Source organism: Microtus ochrogaster, chromosome 15 (assembly GCF_000317375.1).
Source record: "Microtus ochrogaster isolate Prairie Vole_2 chromosome 15, MicOch1.0, whole genome shotgun sequence".
Taxonomy (NCBI): Eukaryota; Metazoa; Chordata; class Mammalia; order Rodentia; family Cricetidae; genus Microtus; species Microtus ochrogaster.
The window spans coordinates 40272657-40288314 of record NC_022017.1 but is presented as its reverse complement, the minus strand read 5'-3'; the positions used below and the strand labels follow the sequence as shown (position 1 = coordinate 40288314).

The 15658-nt window shown below is 48.6% G+C and overlaps 1 protein-coding gene across 4 annotated transcripts; it reads left to right on the top strand.

The window, feature by feature from the left end:
- Window positions 1-3396: 3396 nt before the first annotated feature.
- Window positions 3397-8342, top strand: Myc (MYC proto-oncogene, bHLH transcription factor). Of its 4 annotated transcripts, none has more exons than XM_005354557.3 (3): window positions 3397-3972; window positions 5590-6358; window positions 7394-8342. In XM_005354557.3, the coding sequence occupies exons 2-3, from the start codon at window positions 5602-5604 to the stop codon at window positions 7951-7953; spliced, it is 1317 nt and encodes a 438-aa protein (XP_005354614.1). In that variant the 5' UTR covers window positions 3397-3972; window positions 5590-5601; the 3' UTR covers window positions 7954-8342. The 4 variants fall into 4 exon arrangements, with proteins under 4 accessions (XP_005354614.1, XP_005354613.1, XP_026638227.1 ...); XM_005354556.3 differs by having other exon boundaries at window positions 5587-6358; XM_026782426.1 differs by lacking the exon at window positions 3397-3972 and adding an exon at window positions 5167-5316.
- Window positions 8343-15658: the final 7316 nt, after the last annotated feature.

Below are 15658 nucleotides of genomic sequence, written 5' to 3'. Positions count from 1 at the left end.
GCCCGGCCTGGGAGTAAAATCTTAAAATATGCCCTAATTGTTCATTTTCAAAAAGTAGCTTCTGAGGGTCAGCTATATCCACTCTTGTATTTGTTGGCACCGTCTTGTGTTTTGAGAGAAGAGGGTAGCCGTCCTTAGTTCTTTTAAGTTCTTTACGCTTTAGACAGTAGCTCTTGACCAGATGTGCGGTTGTTAAAAGTCTTTTCCCATTCTCTGGCCTGCCACTTTGTTACAATGATGCTGCCCTTTGCGGTTCAGAAGCTTTTGTGTTTCTGAATGTCCCATTTATTAACCTGCTTGCCTCTTCCTCTTTAGCACTGGGATTAAAGGCATGGGCCACCACACCTCACCTGACCTGGAACTTCCGTACAAGACACTAACCTAGACTTCAGAGATTCTCTTGCCTCTGCCTCCCAGGGCTGGGATTAAAAGCACTCATCACTACAACTGGCTAAAATTTCAAATTTTTAATAAATGGACCCTCTAAAACATTTTGGCAGTCACTGGGCAGGGTGGTGCACACCTTTAATCCTAGCACTTGGATCTCTGTGAGTTCAAGGCCAGCCTGGTGTATAAAAGGAGTTCCAGTTCAGTTGCTAGAGTTTACCTAGCGTGCCCGGGCTTGGATTCTGTCCTTATTCTTCAAGCCATACAAACCAGGTGTGAAGGAATATATCCTGGGATACTGAAGACTGTGAAGAAGGAGGAAGAAGAGGGAGGAGAAACAGAGAAAAACTGGGTAAGTTTCAGGCTAGCAAAGGTAGTGAGACCCTGCCTCAAAAACAAACAAAATGATAATGAAACAATTACTGCCCTTGGACTTGTACTCTGCCTTTCCTTTCAAATAGAATCCAGGATCCTGCTTTCACACTTCCAATTTAGGGCATGACAAAGGTGTGAGACTTGGGGGCTAAAGCTTGTTCTGTTTGTTTGGTTTTTTTTTTTTTTTTCAAGTGTTTACCTGTGAATTTTTCACTTTTCCCATCCACAACTAGAGCCCTCCCTCAGTTGACTGTCAGAAAGTCGTGATGGGTTAATTGAATAGCTACCTCTGAACCACTTTATTCTTAGTAATTTCTCTTCCTTTGGCTCTTTTTGCAGTCTGAAAGAGTCATAAAAAGGTGGCTGGATATTTAGGCAGCCGGGCTTTGAGCCTGGAAACCCTGTAGGCAAAAGCCCTGCCCCCACTCGACCTCCGCCCTTGTTGGCTCCTCCACGCTGCGATCTCTGTGGCCAGTAGAGGGCACACTTACTTTACTTTCGCAGACCAGAAAGCCCGTGCGGCCCGGGGGAGGGGGCGGGGAAAGAGTCTCTGCAGCAAAACGCAGCCTAGGGATTGGCAGCTCTTGGAGTTTGAGGCAAAATCCTAGAGGCTGTAGTCATTTTGCAATCCTTAAAGCTGAATTGTGCAATGAGCTTGATCTGGAGGAAGATACTATCGTTTAGCAGCTGAACCCTGAGTTGCAAACTCAATGCATAATAACTACCTTGAAAAATATTCGCTCTATGCACTCTATACCCTACTTTTTCTTTTATTTTTTTTAAGGGAGTAGCAGTGGGGGTGGGGATTCTTTTTGTTTGTCTGTTTTGAGACTATTTCTCTGCGTAGCTTTGGAGCCTGTCCTGGAACTCGCTCTGTAGACCAGGCTGGCCTCGAACTCAGATTCACCTGCCTCTGTCTTCAGAATGTTGGTATTAAAGGTGTGTGCCATCGCCGCCCGGTGGGAGGCTTAAAATGCCTTGGAGTGCAGTGTCATGAATGAGATTACTTTGGGATTTGGTGCTGGGGATAAGCAAATCCCAAGGGAACATGCATTATATAATAAACCTAGAGCAGAGGAAAAGACTGCTGTTGAATTGGTTAACAAACTAGGTTATCATATATTTACATATGTGTGTGTGTGTGTGTGTGTGTGTGTGTAGTTAGGTTTGAGGACTGTACATAATTCACAACAAGGTATTCAGGAAAATAAGCTGGGAAATTAATGTATAAATTAAGTCAGCTTTTAATTAGCTAAAGTCAAACACAGACACGAATAAAAAGCCAAAAAATGCAACATTTCCTAGATCAGATTGGACCTACCTTTTTGTTTTTAAGTACATAATTACAACTCCAGTAATAAAGAGAAAAGACGACTTGGGTTTTTCCGGTAAGGAAGGGGTTAACGGTTTCCTTTCTACTAGGGTCTTCGCAGGCTCCCCAGGCCCAAGTTGGCAAGTTCTACTCCTCCCCCTTTTGGGGAAGTCCGGGTGTCGTGCCCTCCCACCCCCAGCCACCCACACTGCGTATTCTCGAGTCTAGCGCCTTGATTCTCCCTCAACCCCTAAGCCGAGTCTGGTGCAAACTGGCTCCACGGGGGCAAAGAGGATTTACCTCTTGTGAAAGCTGGTTATGGAATAGGAACTCTGAGTGAGCGGGGGTGGGATGGGGTGCAGTCTGTCTGGCAGAGATTCGACCGGGAGGATCCGGGTGGAGCGCACCCACCAGAACTCCCCTACTGTACTCCAGCTCTGGAGGAGCCCGGGAGACCTACAGGGTTAGATTGTGGGAGTGGGGGGGGACAGTCGTCTCCCATCCCCACTGCCTGGTGGATGTCTGAGCCGCAGGAGCTGGAGTGTGTGTACGCGTGTGCGCGCGCGCGAGCGAGCGTGTGTGTGTGTGTGTGTGTGTGTGTGTGTGTGTGTGCGTGTGTGTGCTTTTTAACAGCAAATTGGGGGATCCATTCTGGAAAGAATGTACCCAGTAAGCATAGCTGTACATCCAAAATGCATAATGCCCTCCGCAAGAGCTGCAGTGGGTGCTTATTTATAAGTGGCTCTCCAAGCATACGTGGCAGTGCGTTGCTGAGCAATTTTAATAATTCCAGGCGTCGTTTTCCTCTGTAGACCTCGTCTACATTGACCCCCAACTAACACCCCACACACTGGACGCGGGCTCATAGATAACCCATTCTTTTCGTCCTTCCCCTTCTAAATTCTGCCTTCCCAACCTTAGAGAGACGCCTGGCCGCCCGGACGTGCGTGACGCGGCCCAGGGTACATGGCGTATTGTGCGAACTAGGCAGCTGTTCCACCTGCCATGACTGAAACACGCAAGACAAGAACACAGTTTGCCCGATCGCTGCGCCCAAAGAACAGTACGGAAAGGGAAAGGACGTGCGCGCCAGCAAGAGAAAATGATCGGGCTCGCAGTTAATTCATGAAGCGCTCTGACTGTTTACACCCCAGGAACTGGAGTACTGAGCTGCGGGGCTAAGGCTCCTCCTCTTTCCCTGGCTCCCCACTAGCGCCCCTCCCGGGTTCCCAAAGCGGGGGAGGGGGATACAGAGAGTGAGGGAGAGGGGGCGGGAGAAAGATTCTTTGGCGAATCTCCGCCCACCAGCCCTTTATAATACCAGGGTCTTAGCGGCCGAGGACCCCAGGGCTGCTCTGCGCACGGCCACCTCCACCTCCACTCTGTTCCCCTCCTGCCGCCAGAAGGGCAGGGCTTCGCTGAGCCTTGGCGGGAAAAAGAACCGAGGGGTGGGATCCCAGTGCAGTATAAAAGAAGCTTTTCGGGGCGTTCTTTCTGACTCGCTGTAGTAATTCCAGCGAGAGACAGAGGGAGTGAGCGGGCGGGTTGGAAGAGCACAGTGTGCAGAGCCGCGCTCCGGGCGTCCTGGGAAGGCAGCTTAGGAGTGAGAGGGGCTTTACCTTCGGGCCTGCCGCCCCCTGCCCCAGATCTCCGGCTGACCTTGCACCAGCGGTCTCAACCCTCGCCCCCTCTGGGAAACTTTGCCCATTGCAGCGGGCGGACACTTTTGCACTGGAACTTACAATCTCCGAGTGAGGACAGGACTCCCCAAGCGCCGGGGAGAAAATTTTTGTCTATTTGGGGACAGTTTTCTCTGCCTCTGCCCTCGATCCGCTTCCCTGAAAGGAGCTCCTAGCGCTCTTTGAAGGCTGGACATCCTTTGGGCGGTGGAAAATCCGGTAAGCACAGAACTGCTGGTCTTGTAATGTTTTTTTCTCTGCGTCTTGAATGCAGCGGCCGGTCAGGGTAGTCTTTTCTTCCATTCCTGTGCCTTTGACACTTTTCGCAGAGCAGTTGTGGGTAGGCTGGGGTGGAGCTGGGGTGAATCGGAGTCGGGGTAGAGACTTGTCAAGATGACAGAGGAAAAGGGAAAGGAAAAACCGGGGTGCATTTTGAAATTGGGTTCCAGAGATTACTCTGGGTTGACGCTGATCCCGTTCTGTTGGACATTCTTGCTTTACTACATTAATTGCTATTTGTGTCCTTTGGGGGACTGGATCCGGAGGTCGCTTCTTTTTGGTCAGAAATCCTTCGTATTCTGAGGTCTTTGGAGAAAGGATTACCTTTTGCGTGTGGGATCGAGGTTTCGGAGCCTCTGACTTTTCTAGTCTCCGGGAGGGTATTTAAATTTCGGCTTAGTGCATTGCTGACAGCCGGAGACCGACTCAGAGGTGCGTCCCGTCCGCCAATCCCCGGCGGCGATTCCAACTTGCCCCTGGTTCTTTTAAGAAGTTGCCATTTGGCTTTAAAAATAGTGGCAATAGTAAAATTTAAACCTGACCTCCTCGGTATTAGGACTTAGTGCTTAGCTAGGCGCAGTGACGGAAGGCAAAATTGGGACAGTGATGTGACCGATTCGTTGGAGGAAACCAGGGGGGAATCCTCACATTCCGGCTTGGGATCCGCTGGTATCCCCGCACCCCTGAATTGCTAGGAAGACTGCGGTCAGTTGCGATCTGGGCTGTTCCGTAACAGCTGCTACTCTCGGCGGGAGAGGGAAGACGCCCGCTCGGGGTGGTGAATCGCGGCGGGGTCTTTGGTGCAGTGGCGTCTCGAAATAGAGTGTGGAAGGGAGGTGTCCTTGTTATTGAGACCCCCCTCCCCTTTTATTTGACGAGGCTTGTAAAAGCCGGAGGCTGAGCTCGCCCCTCCAAGCCAGCAATCGGAAAGAAAAGCCGGCAGAGGAAGGAAGGGGGGCGCGCTGGGGGTGGAGAAAGGGGAGGGCGGAGAGGGGCGGCGGCGCCGGCTGGGTAGGAGCGCGGCGACGGCGAGAGGGGACCGGGACCGGGTTGGCGGCGCAGAGAGCTGGAGCGGGAGGGGGAGCCTAGCACCGCAGCGCCTCTCGCCTTTCTCCTTCAGGTGGCGCAAAACTTTGCGCCTTGGCTTTTGGCAGACTCTATTCCCTATAGTCGCCTCCCTCAGCCTCTGAAGGAGGCCAAGGCCGATGGCAATTCCTGGGCGTCTGCAGGGCTAAGTCCCTGCTCCAAGGAGGCGGGGACTCCGGAGCAGCTGCTGGTCCGAATGTGCGTAGCGATAGTAGGGAGTGAAAGAGTCCATTCCCCCTCCCCAATACACATACACCCGAGAGAGCGAGCACCAGCGCGCGCGCGCGCGCACACACACACACACACACACACACACACACACACATGCACACACACGCACACACTTGGAAGGACAGCAGCACACAGAAAGGGGAGTGGTTCAGGATTGGGGTACGCGCTGCGCCAGGTTTCCGCATCAACCAGAGCTGAGTAACTCTAGCCTTGCTTCCCTTGCTGTGCCCCCTCTAGCAGACAACCACAACGATGCCCCTCAACGTGAGCTTCGCCAACAGGAACTATGACCTCGACTACGACTCGGTGCAGCCCTATTTCATCTGCGACGAGGAAGAGAATTTCTATCACCAGCAACAGCAGAGCGAGCTGCAGCCGCCCGCGCCCAGTGAGGATATCTGGAAGAAATTCGAGCTGCTGCCCACCCCGCCCCTGTCGCCCAGCCGCCGCTCGGGGCTCTGCTCTCCCTCCTATGTTGCGGTCGCTGCGTCCTTCTCCCCAAGGGAGGACGATGACGGTGGCGGCGGCAACTTCTCCACCGCCGATCAGCTGGAGATGGTGACCGAGCTACTTGGAGGAGACATGGTGAACCAGAGCTTCATCTGCGATCCTGACGACGAGACCTTCATCAAGAACATCATCATCCAAGACTGTATGTGGAGCGGCTTTTCGGCCGCCGCCAAGCTGGTCTCAGAGAAGCTGGCTTCCTACCAGGCTGCGCGCAAAGACAGCGCCAGCCCGAGCCCCGCCCGCGGGCACAGCGGCTGCTCCACCTCTAGCCTGTACCTGCAGGATCTCACCGCCGCCGCGTCCGAGTGCATTGACCCCTCGGTGGTCTTCCCGTACCCGCTCAACGACAGCAGCTCGCCTAAGTCCTGTACCTCGTCCGATTCCACAGCCTTCTCTCCTTCCTCTGACTCGCTGCTGTCCTCCGAGCCCTCCCCACGGGCCAGCCCCGAGCCCCTAGTGCTGCATGAGGAGACACCGCCCACCACCAGCAGCGACTCTGGTAAGCCGCCCCGATTCCCATCAGGATGGGATGGAGGTTGGATGAATCTTCTCTGTTCATTGGCATTAATTCTATTGACCTCTGGTCTCACCCCTTCTTTCCCTTCTCTGTCGAAGGGCTCTTCAGCCAGGGCTTCAGAGATCCCTCCCTCCCCTTCTCCCAGACCGCCCTGGTTGTCAGCCCACCTCGCCCTTCCCAACCCTCAGGAATTTCATTTGGGTTTTTAAATCTTCTGGCTTATCTTTCAACTCAATCCACTCCCTTTTACCTCTCCTAGGCAGTTTAATTACCCTGGAAAGGGTGTGAATGAGGGTGAGAGAGCTGAACTCAGGGAGAGTGAATGAATTACCTGCTTCTTTTGACTTCAGGAAAGAGATTTGAATTTTAATGGCTAAGTTTGTACAAGACCCACGAGAAGCCTCGAAGAAGCAGGGCACCCTTTAGCCTCAGTTCCAGGCACTAGCTAGTGAAAGTTTTTTTTAAAGAGTTGAGGGGCTGGTTTTTTTTTCCTTTGGTTTGTTTTTTCATCCTGTTTTGAACACTTCAAAGTTAGTCCTGTCCAATCTGGATTTCTTCACACACACCCCCTTCCACCCCCCACTCAACCAGGACCTTTGGCAAAGCTGCAAGATGTTTTTATTATTGCACTCCCCGTAAAATAGGGAGTTGCTAAAGTCAGAGCCAGAGGTTTGCAGCTATCACTCACAGCACCTGAAGGGTTCTCGGTAAAGTCCCTTAAAAATAGGAGGGGCTTGGGAATATGCTTTGCTTTGGGTGTGTCTGAAGCCTCATTAAGTCTTAGGTAAGAATTGGCATGCATGCCATATCCTGGTACATGGTAATTTTCTCACCTGTGCCCTAACCCTGTTCTTCTGCCTTTCTTGGGAGAAGGGAAGATGGTGTCTAGATCTGGTTCTTTTTTATTTCCTTCAGAATCCGTGGTGACATCCATCCTTGGTATTTGCATAACATTGGTCAAATCCTATGTAAGAAGGCATTCATAACTAACAGTGAACTTCCAATTCTTTCCTTTAGAGGAAGAACAAGAAGATGAGGAAATTGATGTGGTGTCTGTGGAAAAGAGGCAACCCTCTGCCAAAAGGTCGGAATCAGGGTCCTCCCCCTCGGGGGGCCACGGCAAACCTCCACACAGCCCACTGGTCCTCAAGAGGTGCCACGTCTCCACTCATCAGCACAATTATGCAGCGCCCCCCTCCACGAGGAAGGACTATCCAGCCGCCAAGAGGGCCAAATTGGACAGTGGCAGGGTCCTGAAACAGATCAGCAACAACCGCAAATGTGTGAGCCCCAGGTCCTCAGACACAGAGGAGAACGACAAGAGGAGGACGCACAACGTCTTGGAACGTCAGAGGAGAAACGAGCTGAAGCGCAGCTTTTTTGCCCTGCGTGACCAGATCCCAGAGTTGGAAAACAACGAAAAGGCCCCCAAGGTAGTTATCCTCAAAAAAGCCACCGCCTACATCCTGTCCATCCAAGCAGAAGAACACAAGCTCATCTCAGAAAAGGACTTACTGAGGAAGCGGAGAGAACAGTTGAAACACAAACTCGAACAGCTTCGGAACTCTGGTGCATGAATTGACTTCTCAGCGAAAAGGAGCCTGAATCGCCCGTGACTTCTCACTCCTTACTCAGGGAGAGTAGGGAGAATGGTTCCTTCTTAGAACTGATATCGGCGCTGGACTTCAAATGCATGCTCAAAGCCTAACCTCACAACCTTGGCTGGGGCTTTGGGACTGTAAGCTTCAGCCATAAATGTTAACTGCCTCAAACTTTAGGCATAAAAAGAACTTTTTTTTTATGCTTCCCATCTTTTTTTTTCTTTTCCTTTAACAGATTTGTATTTAAATTGTTTTTAAAAAAAAATCTTAAAAGTTTACCCACTTTACCCATGTAAATAGGACCCTTAAATGTAAATAACTTTAATAAAACGTTTATAACAGTTATACAAGATTTTAAGACATGTATTATAAACCATAATTTTTTTTATTTAAATACATTTTCATTTTTAAAGTTGATTTTTTTCTATTGTTTTTAGAAAAAAATAAAATAATTGGAAAAAATACAATTGAGCCAACCCTTGTGCTTTCTTTCCTCTCTCGATTTTCTCTTCCTCAATTACAGATGAACAGAATTCAACCATTTTCCCAAGGTGTACTTAAAAAGCTGGGAAGAGCTAGCGTAAGAAAGGCAAGGGGGTTTCTTTGTTAAAATGGGGCTGGGGACCTCAAGGCCTTTACGTTCCTGGGGTCAGAGACACTTCCTGCAAATGGTGATAAGAACCAGAGTAGATAGGAAAGGGCAAAAGGCGGGTGAGAAGGTTAGAGGCAGGAGAAGAAGAAGCAAGAGAGGTTAAAGATAACAGTTAAATATACTGGGAGGGAAGGGGTGGCAAAATCCCCTACAGTTAACCAACGAAGCCAGTCCTCTGTTGACTTCAAGCCAGGGAGAGACTCTGCCCTGCAGAGGAGCTGATGGGGGAAGGGAGGGAGCCACCTTTTGTTCTTAGCCTGCTGCTCCCAGGTGGCTGTCCCTAACCCCACAGTTATCTCCTAAGCCTCAGAAGAACCCGAGGAAGGAATGCTACCACTGCCAGGTCTAACCTGGTTTCCAAAATGAGCTATAAAAGTTCAGAGAGGACTGCAGCACGCAATGCATGAAGACATCTTGAAAACAAGTCATGCTGCCATGCCTTTGCTCATTGGTGTGTCCTCAGCTGGGGAAAGCTGCTGGGGAAGAGGCCTGAGAATGAACTTGTTCCAGGCACCCTTTTGAGCTTTGACTTAGAAGTCTATGGTAGGTAGTGCCGTAGTAAAAGAGGGACTGTGGATTTCCTCCTACTACACAGATAGAAACAGGCATAAAATGACACATCTGTGCACCCAAGGGATTCAGCATCAATTTAACACTTAGTTCATCCAGTAAGAATAACCCTGCTACCTATGAGAACAAGCATCATTTAAGTTTCAGTCTTCAGACCTGCTTGGGCATCAGTTCCCCTCTTTTTGTTGGTGGGTTTTCTGGGGTTTTGGGGGAGTTTTTTTGGGGGGGTCGGGAGTTAGGCCGTTGACTGCTGCTTAGCCTTTTACTCTGAGAAGCACATAGCTCATTCACCTCTGCCTTACCCATTATTTATTTATTAATCAGATCCCTGCTTGCCCCTGGGAAGGAGCCAGTTTGGAAATGCTACCATTCAGATCATAAAATAAAACATACTTAGGCTTTGTCATGTGAGTCATGAAACTCTCCTTCCACCGAAGCACTTTCACACACTCATGACACACGCTCATCATTAGTCCATGGGAAGGCATTTTGGAATGGGTGTCTTTATTAATTATACGTCTCTGAAAACCCTCAGACGAAGCCAGAAACTGGGACGTGTCCATTGAGGCCAAGGAAGGGACCCTAAATGTTCTAAATGACTCAATTGTCTCAGAGAAGGTCTCTAGCATCCTGGAGTGGCTTTGGGACTTCAACTTCCATCACTCAGAAGCCAATAACTGTGCCTTTGACCTCCTAAGAGATTCTATTCAAGCACCTAACATTTGGTTTTTTCATCTTTCTTTTGGGCTCTTTGAGACCCATCCTGGGCTTCAAACTGTCACACCCCCTATCCTGAATTCAAAGGAAAACACAAAACCCAGACGTTGAGTAGTTAGTTCAAAGGGGAACAAAAGCGGGGTGCTCTTAAACTGTTCTGTCTATGCCCCTTTGTGGCCCTAGGCTGGAGTGCAGCCCTGGAATGACTCACTGGAGAACTGGGAAGAGGTTAGGTTGAATCACTAAGTCCGGGCAAGCCCAGGGAGTAGGGAAGCAGTCCTCGTTAGGAAAACAACTCCTGCTTCCAAATGATCAGGAAACAGGTTTAAAGATCCAGAGTTTGGCTGCGGGAAATGGAAGGGAAGTATCCCAGGTGCCATCAGGGCACCTTTCAAGCTTTACCAAGTCAGGGAATGATGATCTGAGAACAGGACATCAGCCAACTTCCTTCCAGAAAGTCAGGAAGGCTCTTGTAGCCAGTCTGGACTCCCAGGGGTCTGGGACATTGTGCAATCAAATTTGTATGTAACAATCAAGATGGGGGTGGGGCTTTCAACTCTGTCTGGACTATACAAAATTTAGCTAATCTCTATCCGTTTAGCCATGACATTGGAATTGAGGTCTCCCCCAGGGGATTCTGGGGTGGTGATGCTCAGGGATAGAATGAGGAAGGAAGTGTTATTTCACAATGCCATTTGGGAGCAACAATGGTGACCAACATTATAGAGCAATCAATCAAACTTTAAGATGAATGAAATTTTCATAATCCTAGCATAGTACTTGGATCATTCATTCCAAGCTTGGACGTGTAAAGTAGAGTCCTCTGCTGGTCTTTAAGACAATCTTTTGTTGGGCGGTGGTGGCGCACGCCTTTAATCCAAGCACTCGGGAGGCAGAGGAAGGCAGATCTCTGTGAGTTCAAGACCAGCCTGGTCTACAAGAGCTAGCTCCAGGACAAGCTCCAAAGCTACAGAGAAACCCTGTCTCAAAAAAAAAAAAAAAAAAAAAAGACAAACTTAGGAACTAAACTTGGGAAAGAGGACAGGAAAAAAAAAGTGGGGGATTTTCTGTGGTTTATTTACAATAACTGATGATTCATTCAATTAATAATTTAATTTTTTGATATGACTGTTAAAGAACCAACCAAAACTCATCCTTAGGTTGTAACACGCTGGAAGATGGTCCTCAAGCCTGTCTGTAAATACACAACCTACGCACCTTCTGGGAACAAACATTTCATTTATGGTTAGAGAGTAGTCGAGGTCTCTTCCAAAGGATGTAGAGTGTAGAAACAAAATCAACAGTACAAGGACAGGGGCTTCTTTTAAACAAAGAAGCCTGGACTGTGGTTGTATTTCAGTGATAGGACACTTGCCTGGCACATAGAAGGACCCGTGCTTGATTGCCAATACTACATAAATAAGTGAAAAAAAATAGACCAAAAGGGTGTCCCTACTCACTATCAAAGCTTTAACAAGTTTCTGTTGTTGCTGTTGTTCAATCTCTTTCCGGAGAAGTCCAACGAACCGACAATTTAGGGAAAATAACCCGGTAATAGTGGCTTTGCCAAACTGGTGTGAGCTGATTAAATGACTGCCTGGACTTCCCTTTTGAGTTTGGTTTCACTCAGTATTAGGCTACACTAAGCTCTTTAGGAAGACAGGGCTGAGGGGAACAAGTGTTAATGGGATGTAGATCTTCTGAGGCTGAAAAAAATGTCCTTTGTCTCGAAACAATGCCGAGGGGCTCCACCACAATCCACAAGACTCTGCCGGTTGTCACCCCATCTCCTCCTGAATGAACTCTCGGGTGCAGCCAAAGCTCTGTAGGGTTTGGGGACCGGGATCTTTGGGGAAAGCTGTGTTAGAATACACCTGTCACCTGTTTTCTCCGCAACCTCCACAACCAGCCACCTCAGCTGAAGGACAATGGTTAAACGCGACGATACTGAAGTTTTTATACGGACCTGTTAAATTGCTGGCCCAAAGACACATAACACTAACAATAACAGCAGTTAATGTTTACTGTGTGCTGAAAAATTGACATACATTATCTCATTTTATTCTCAAAGCAACTCCTTTTTTGTTTGTTTGTTTGTTTGTTTGTTTGTTTGTTTGTTTGTTTTGTGTATCCACCGCTGTCCTGGAACTCGCTCTATAGACCAGGCTGGCCTCGAACTCGAATTTGAACACAGCGAATTTCTGCCTCCCAAGTGCTGGGGTGAAAGGCAAGCGCAACCATCCCCAGTTTGTCTCAAAGCAACACTTAGGAAGTAAATGCTATATCTTTTTTTTTCTTTTATTGGGGGGGGGCGGTGGGGTAATCTCACTATGTAGCCCTGACTAGTCTAGAACTCAGAGAGCTGCCTGCCCCTCCCTGCTGAGTACTGAGTTTAAAGACCAGTGTGCCTCCCCACCCAGCAGTGAATTCTACTTTTAATGCCCGTTTTGTATGCAAGACTGAAACTGGGAGCTGTTGGTTTGTTTGCATTCACGAAAGTGAAGCATAGTGAAAGCAGAAATTTAGATTATTTATTCAGTCACACATAGTTGAGTCCCTATTATGCACTAAGCATGTATGTGTGTTGAGGGGTGGGGGGATAATAATAAATAAGACGTAGCAGCAGATCCTGCCCCAGGCACTTGTAGTCTGGCAGAGAGCAAAGAAAGCACCAAACGCTGAGGTTCTTTTTAAAGGTGCTATTCTTAATTTATTGCAATGGGAATAGACTCTAGGGCCTCATGCATGCTAGGGAAGTGTTCTATGATGAGCAACAACCCACACAGACTGTGGGTTCTTTTATTAAAAATTCCAGAACTGGAGAGATGGCTCAGTGGTTAAAAAGCACTGGCTGTTCTTCTAGGAGACCCGGGTTCAATTCCCAGCACCCACATGGCAGCTCCCAACTGTCTGTAACTCCAGTTCCAGGGGATCTGATACCTTCACACCAATGCACATAAAATAAAGTTAAGTAAATTTTAAAACAAGTTTCAGGGCACTTCCAACACAGTAGGTGGGAGTTCAAGTCCTGGGAACAAAGAATGAGAACAGATTGAGGAAGTCCTGAAAAAGAAGCTAAAGGAAAAGTCTGAACAGCTGATAACAGCGAAGCCCAAATGAAGGAGAGCTAATGCCTAAAAGGATGCTTTCCCATTCAAACTGTGTCTTAGAGCAGCAAGAAGTGCAGCAAGGACCCACTGGGTTAGGAGAGAGGCTGCTTCTCCAAGCCACTCCTTCTATCTCCATCCACCCACCCAGTATCCACCAGGATACTTCATCTGCTTGAGACAATGCCTATAGTTAGCTAATTAGCTCTCTGAGCATCCAGCCGTCCTACAGTACTTTGGCTTTTGTTTGCTTTTGAAACAAGATCTCACTATGAAGGCCAGGCTGGCCTCAAACTCTCAAACCTCCTGCCTCAGCCCCTTGGGTGTTGGGATTATCAGCAGCCTGGGATACCATGCCCCAAGCTTCATGCAATATTTTCTCCAGGAATTTCCACAGTGTGACTCTCGGATACAATTAGATTTATATTCTCAGTTAGGATCCTATTTTTGTTTTGTTTTGACTTATTTTGGTACGTGGTTTTGTTTTTGTTTTGAGATAGAGTCTCATATTGCCCAGAATGGACTTGAACTGTACGATTGGGGATAAATTCAAACCTCAGGACCTTCTACCGTCTCCCAAAATGCTAGGATTACAGGCTTGAACCATCGCCTCTCCCAGAAAATGTCCTAACGAGTCCTGGAACTTGATGAAGTCTGAGAACAACTGTCTCCTTTACCATAGCAAACCGAGCCATCATTTCAAATCACAGACATGCTGGGCACTTGCTTAGTGTAAACCTCTTCAGTGGATTCCTGCTACCTACTGGAGGAAGTCTAAAGCCATCCTCCCATCCTCTCTGATACAAACACTCACCACCCACTCATCCACACACACAGCAGCCAGTTAGCCTCACTCAACCTTCTGTGTTCACCATTGGTAACATTGAGACAAGGCCAGTTTGGGGATTCTACCTCCATCCTTCCAGATCACATGTCCTGCTCATCAGATCAACATCTGGAAGGATGGACCCTCCTTGGTCTTGCTCAGTTAGTGCCTGGCATGAAAGCGCAGTTCAGTACTTCTTTTAAACGGCTGTGGGAAGGGTTTTTGGATGATGCCTCTGGACCTGAGCAGGAGGTGAAGTCGAAGCAAAGTTGCTTTAGGCTGCATAGCTAGAAAGGCAAGGAAAGAGACAGGTACGTGGAGTGAAGGAAAGGGTTCTGACTGGGCGTGCTTGGCGTGATTTCATTTGGAGCTGAGAAGACAGGTGTAATGGATTTCCGTGATGGTAGGCTAGACTCGAGAGGGAAAGAATTGCTGACCGAAGAGAAAAGGAAATCCAAGTGGACAGTCATAGGTGGGTAATCCTAGCAGGATGGCTTTGTTTCGTATGCTCAGTGTCTGGAGCCCTCTCTGTGCTGTGCACAGAATATGACTGAGGGTCAAGAGGAATGTTTCCTCCCCTCCAGGTAAGGATTGCTGGTGGTGCCCTCAACTGACCAGGCAGTTCCCACTCTTGGGCCCCCACGGGTCTCTTCCGCCACAAGTTTTCACGGCTGTCTTTGGAGAAATCCGTGTTTAAATCCCCACCCTGCCCCCAGCCACCTCTGCTAGGCTTTTGAGACAGGGTCTCTATATTGTGATGCTCTGGCTGTCCTGGAGCTCCCTGGGCAGACCAGGATTCCTTTGAACTCACAGAGATCTGCCTACCTCTGTCTCAGGAATGCTGGGATTAAAGTCGTGCACCACCACTTCTAGCTCTGCTAGAATTCTTAGGCACAGGGAGTACATCTTTTTCTTCTCTCTTTGCATCCTAAAGACCAGACACATTGTCGTTCAAATCTGGCTTCAGCTAACTGTGGTAAGGCACGTCTTTAATCCCAGAGGCAAGGCAGGCAGGCAGAATTTTGTGTAGGCATGCACTACTATTCCTGACTTCTCACCAATTCTTTTCTTTTTTTAAATTAAATTAATTTTTTTTTACATCCTGACCGCAGTTTCCCCTCCCTCCTCTCTTTCCATCCCCCAACCCCCACCTCTGCTCTGTCCCCCATTCCCAATCCTCTCTTCTATTTCCATTTAGAAAGGGGCAGGCCTCCCATGGCTATCAACAAAAAGCATAGCATATTAAGTTGTAATAGGACTAAGCTCCTCCCTTTGTGTTAAGGCTTGGTAAGGCAATCCATTATGAGGAATAGGTTCCCAAAAGCCAGTCAAAGAATTAGAGCCAACCCCTGCTCCCACTGTTAAGAGACCCATAAGTAGACCAAGCTACACAACTGTCACATATATACAGAGGGCCTAGGTCAGTTCCATGCAGGCTCCCTGGTTGTCGGTTCAAACTCCGTGAGCTCCTATGAGCCCAGGTTAGCTGTTTCTGTCTCACCAATTCTTGATGACAGCATTTGAATAGTTGTGCCAGTGAGCAAAGGAGAAAGATCCAGAGGAGTGAAATAATTTGCTGCAGCACTTTGGGGCAAAGAAAGGAAAGAAATGAAATTCAAGCCCAGATCAGCCCCATCACTTCAACCTGCCATCTCACACAGGTGGCCTTCCATGTTCATCATGGGGCCTTTGCTTCCAGTATGGCACCTTAGAGAGTGGTTTGTCCTCCATGGGTGGTGGCAGGTCTGGGAAGCCAAACACACGGAAATGGGTCAGAGACCTGGAAGCTTCTGTGAGACGAGGGCACTC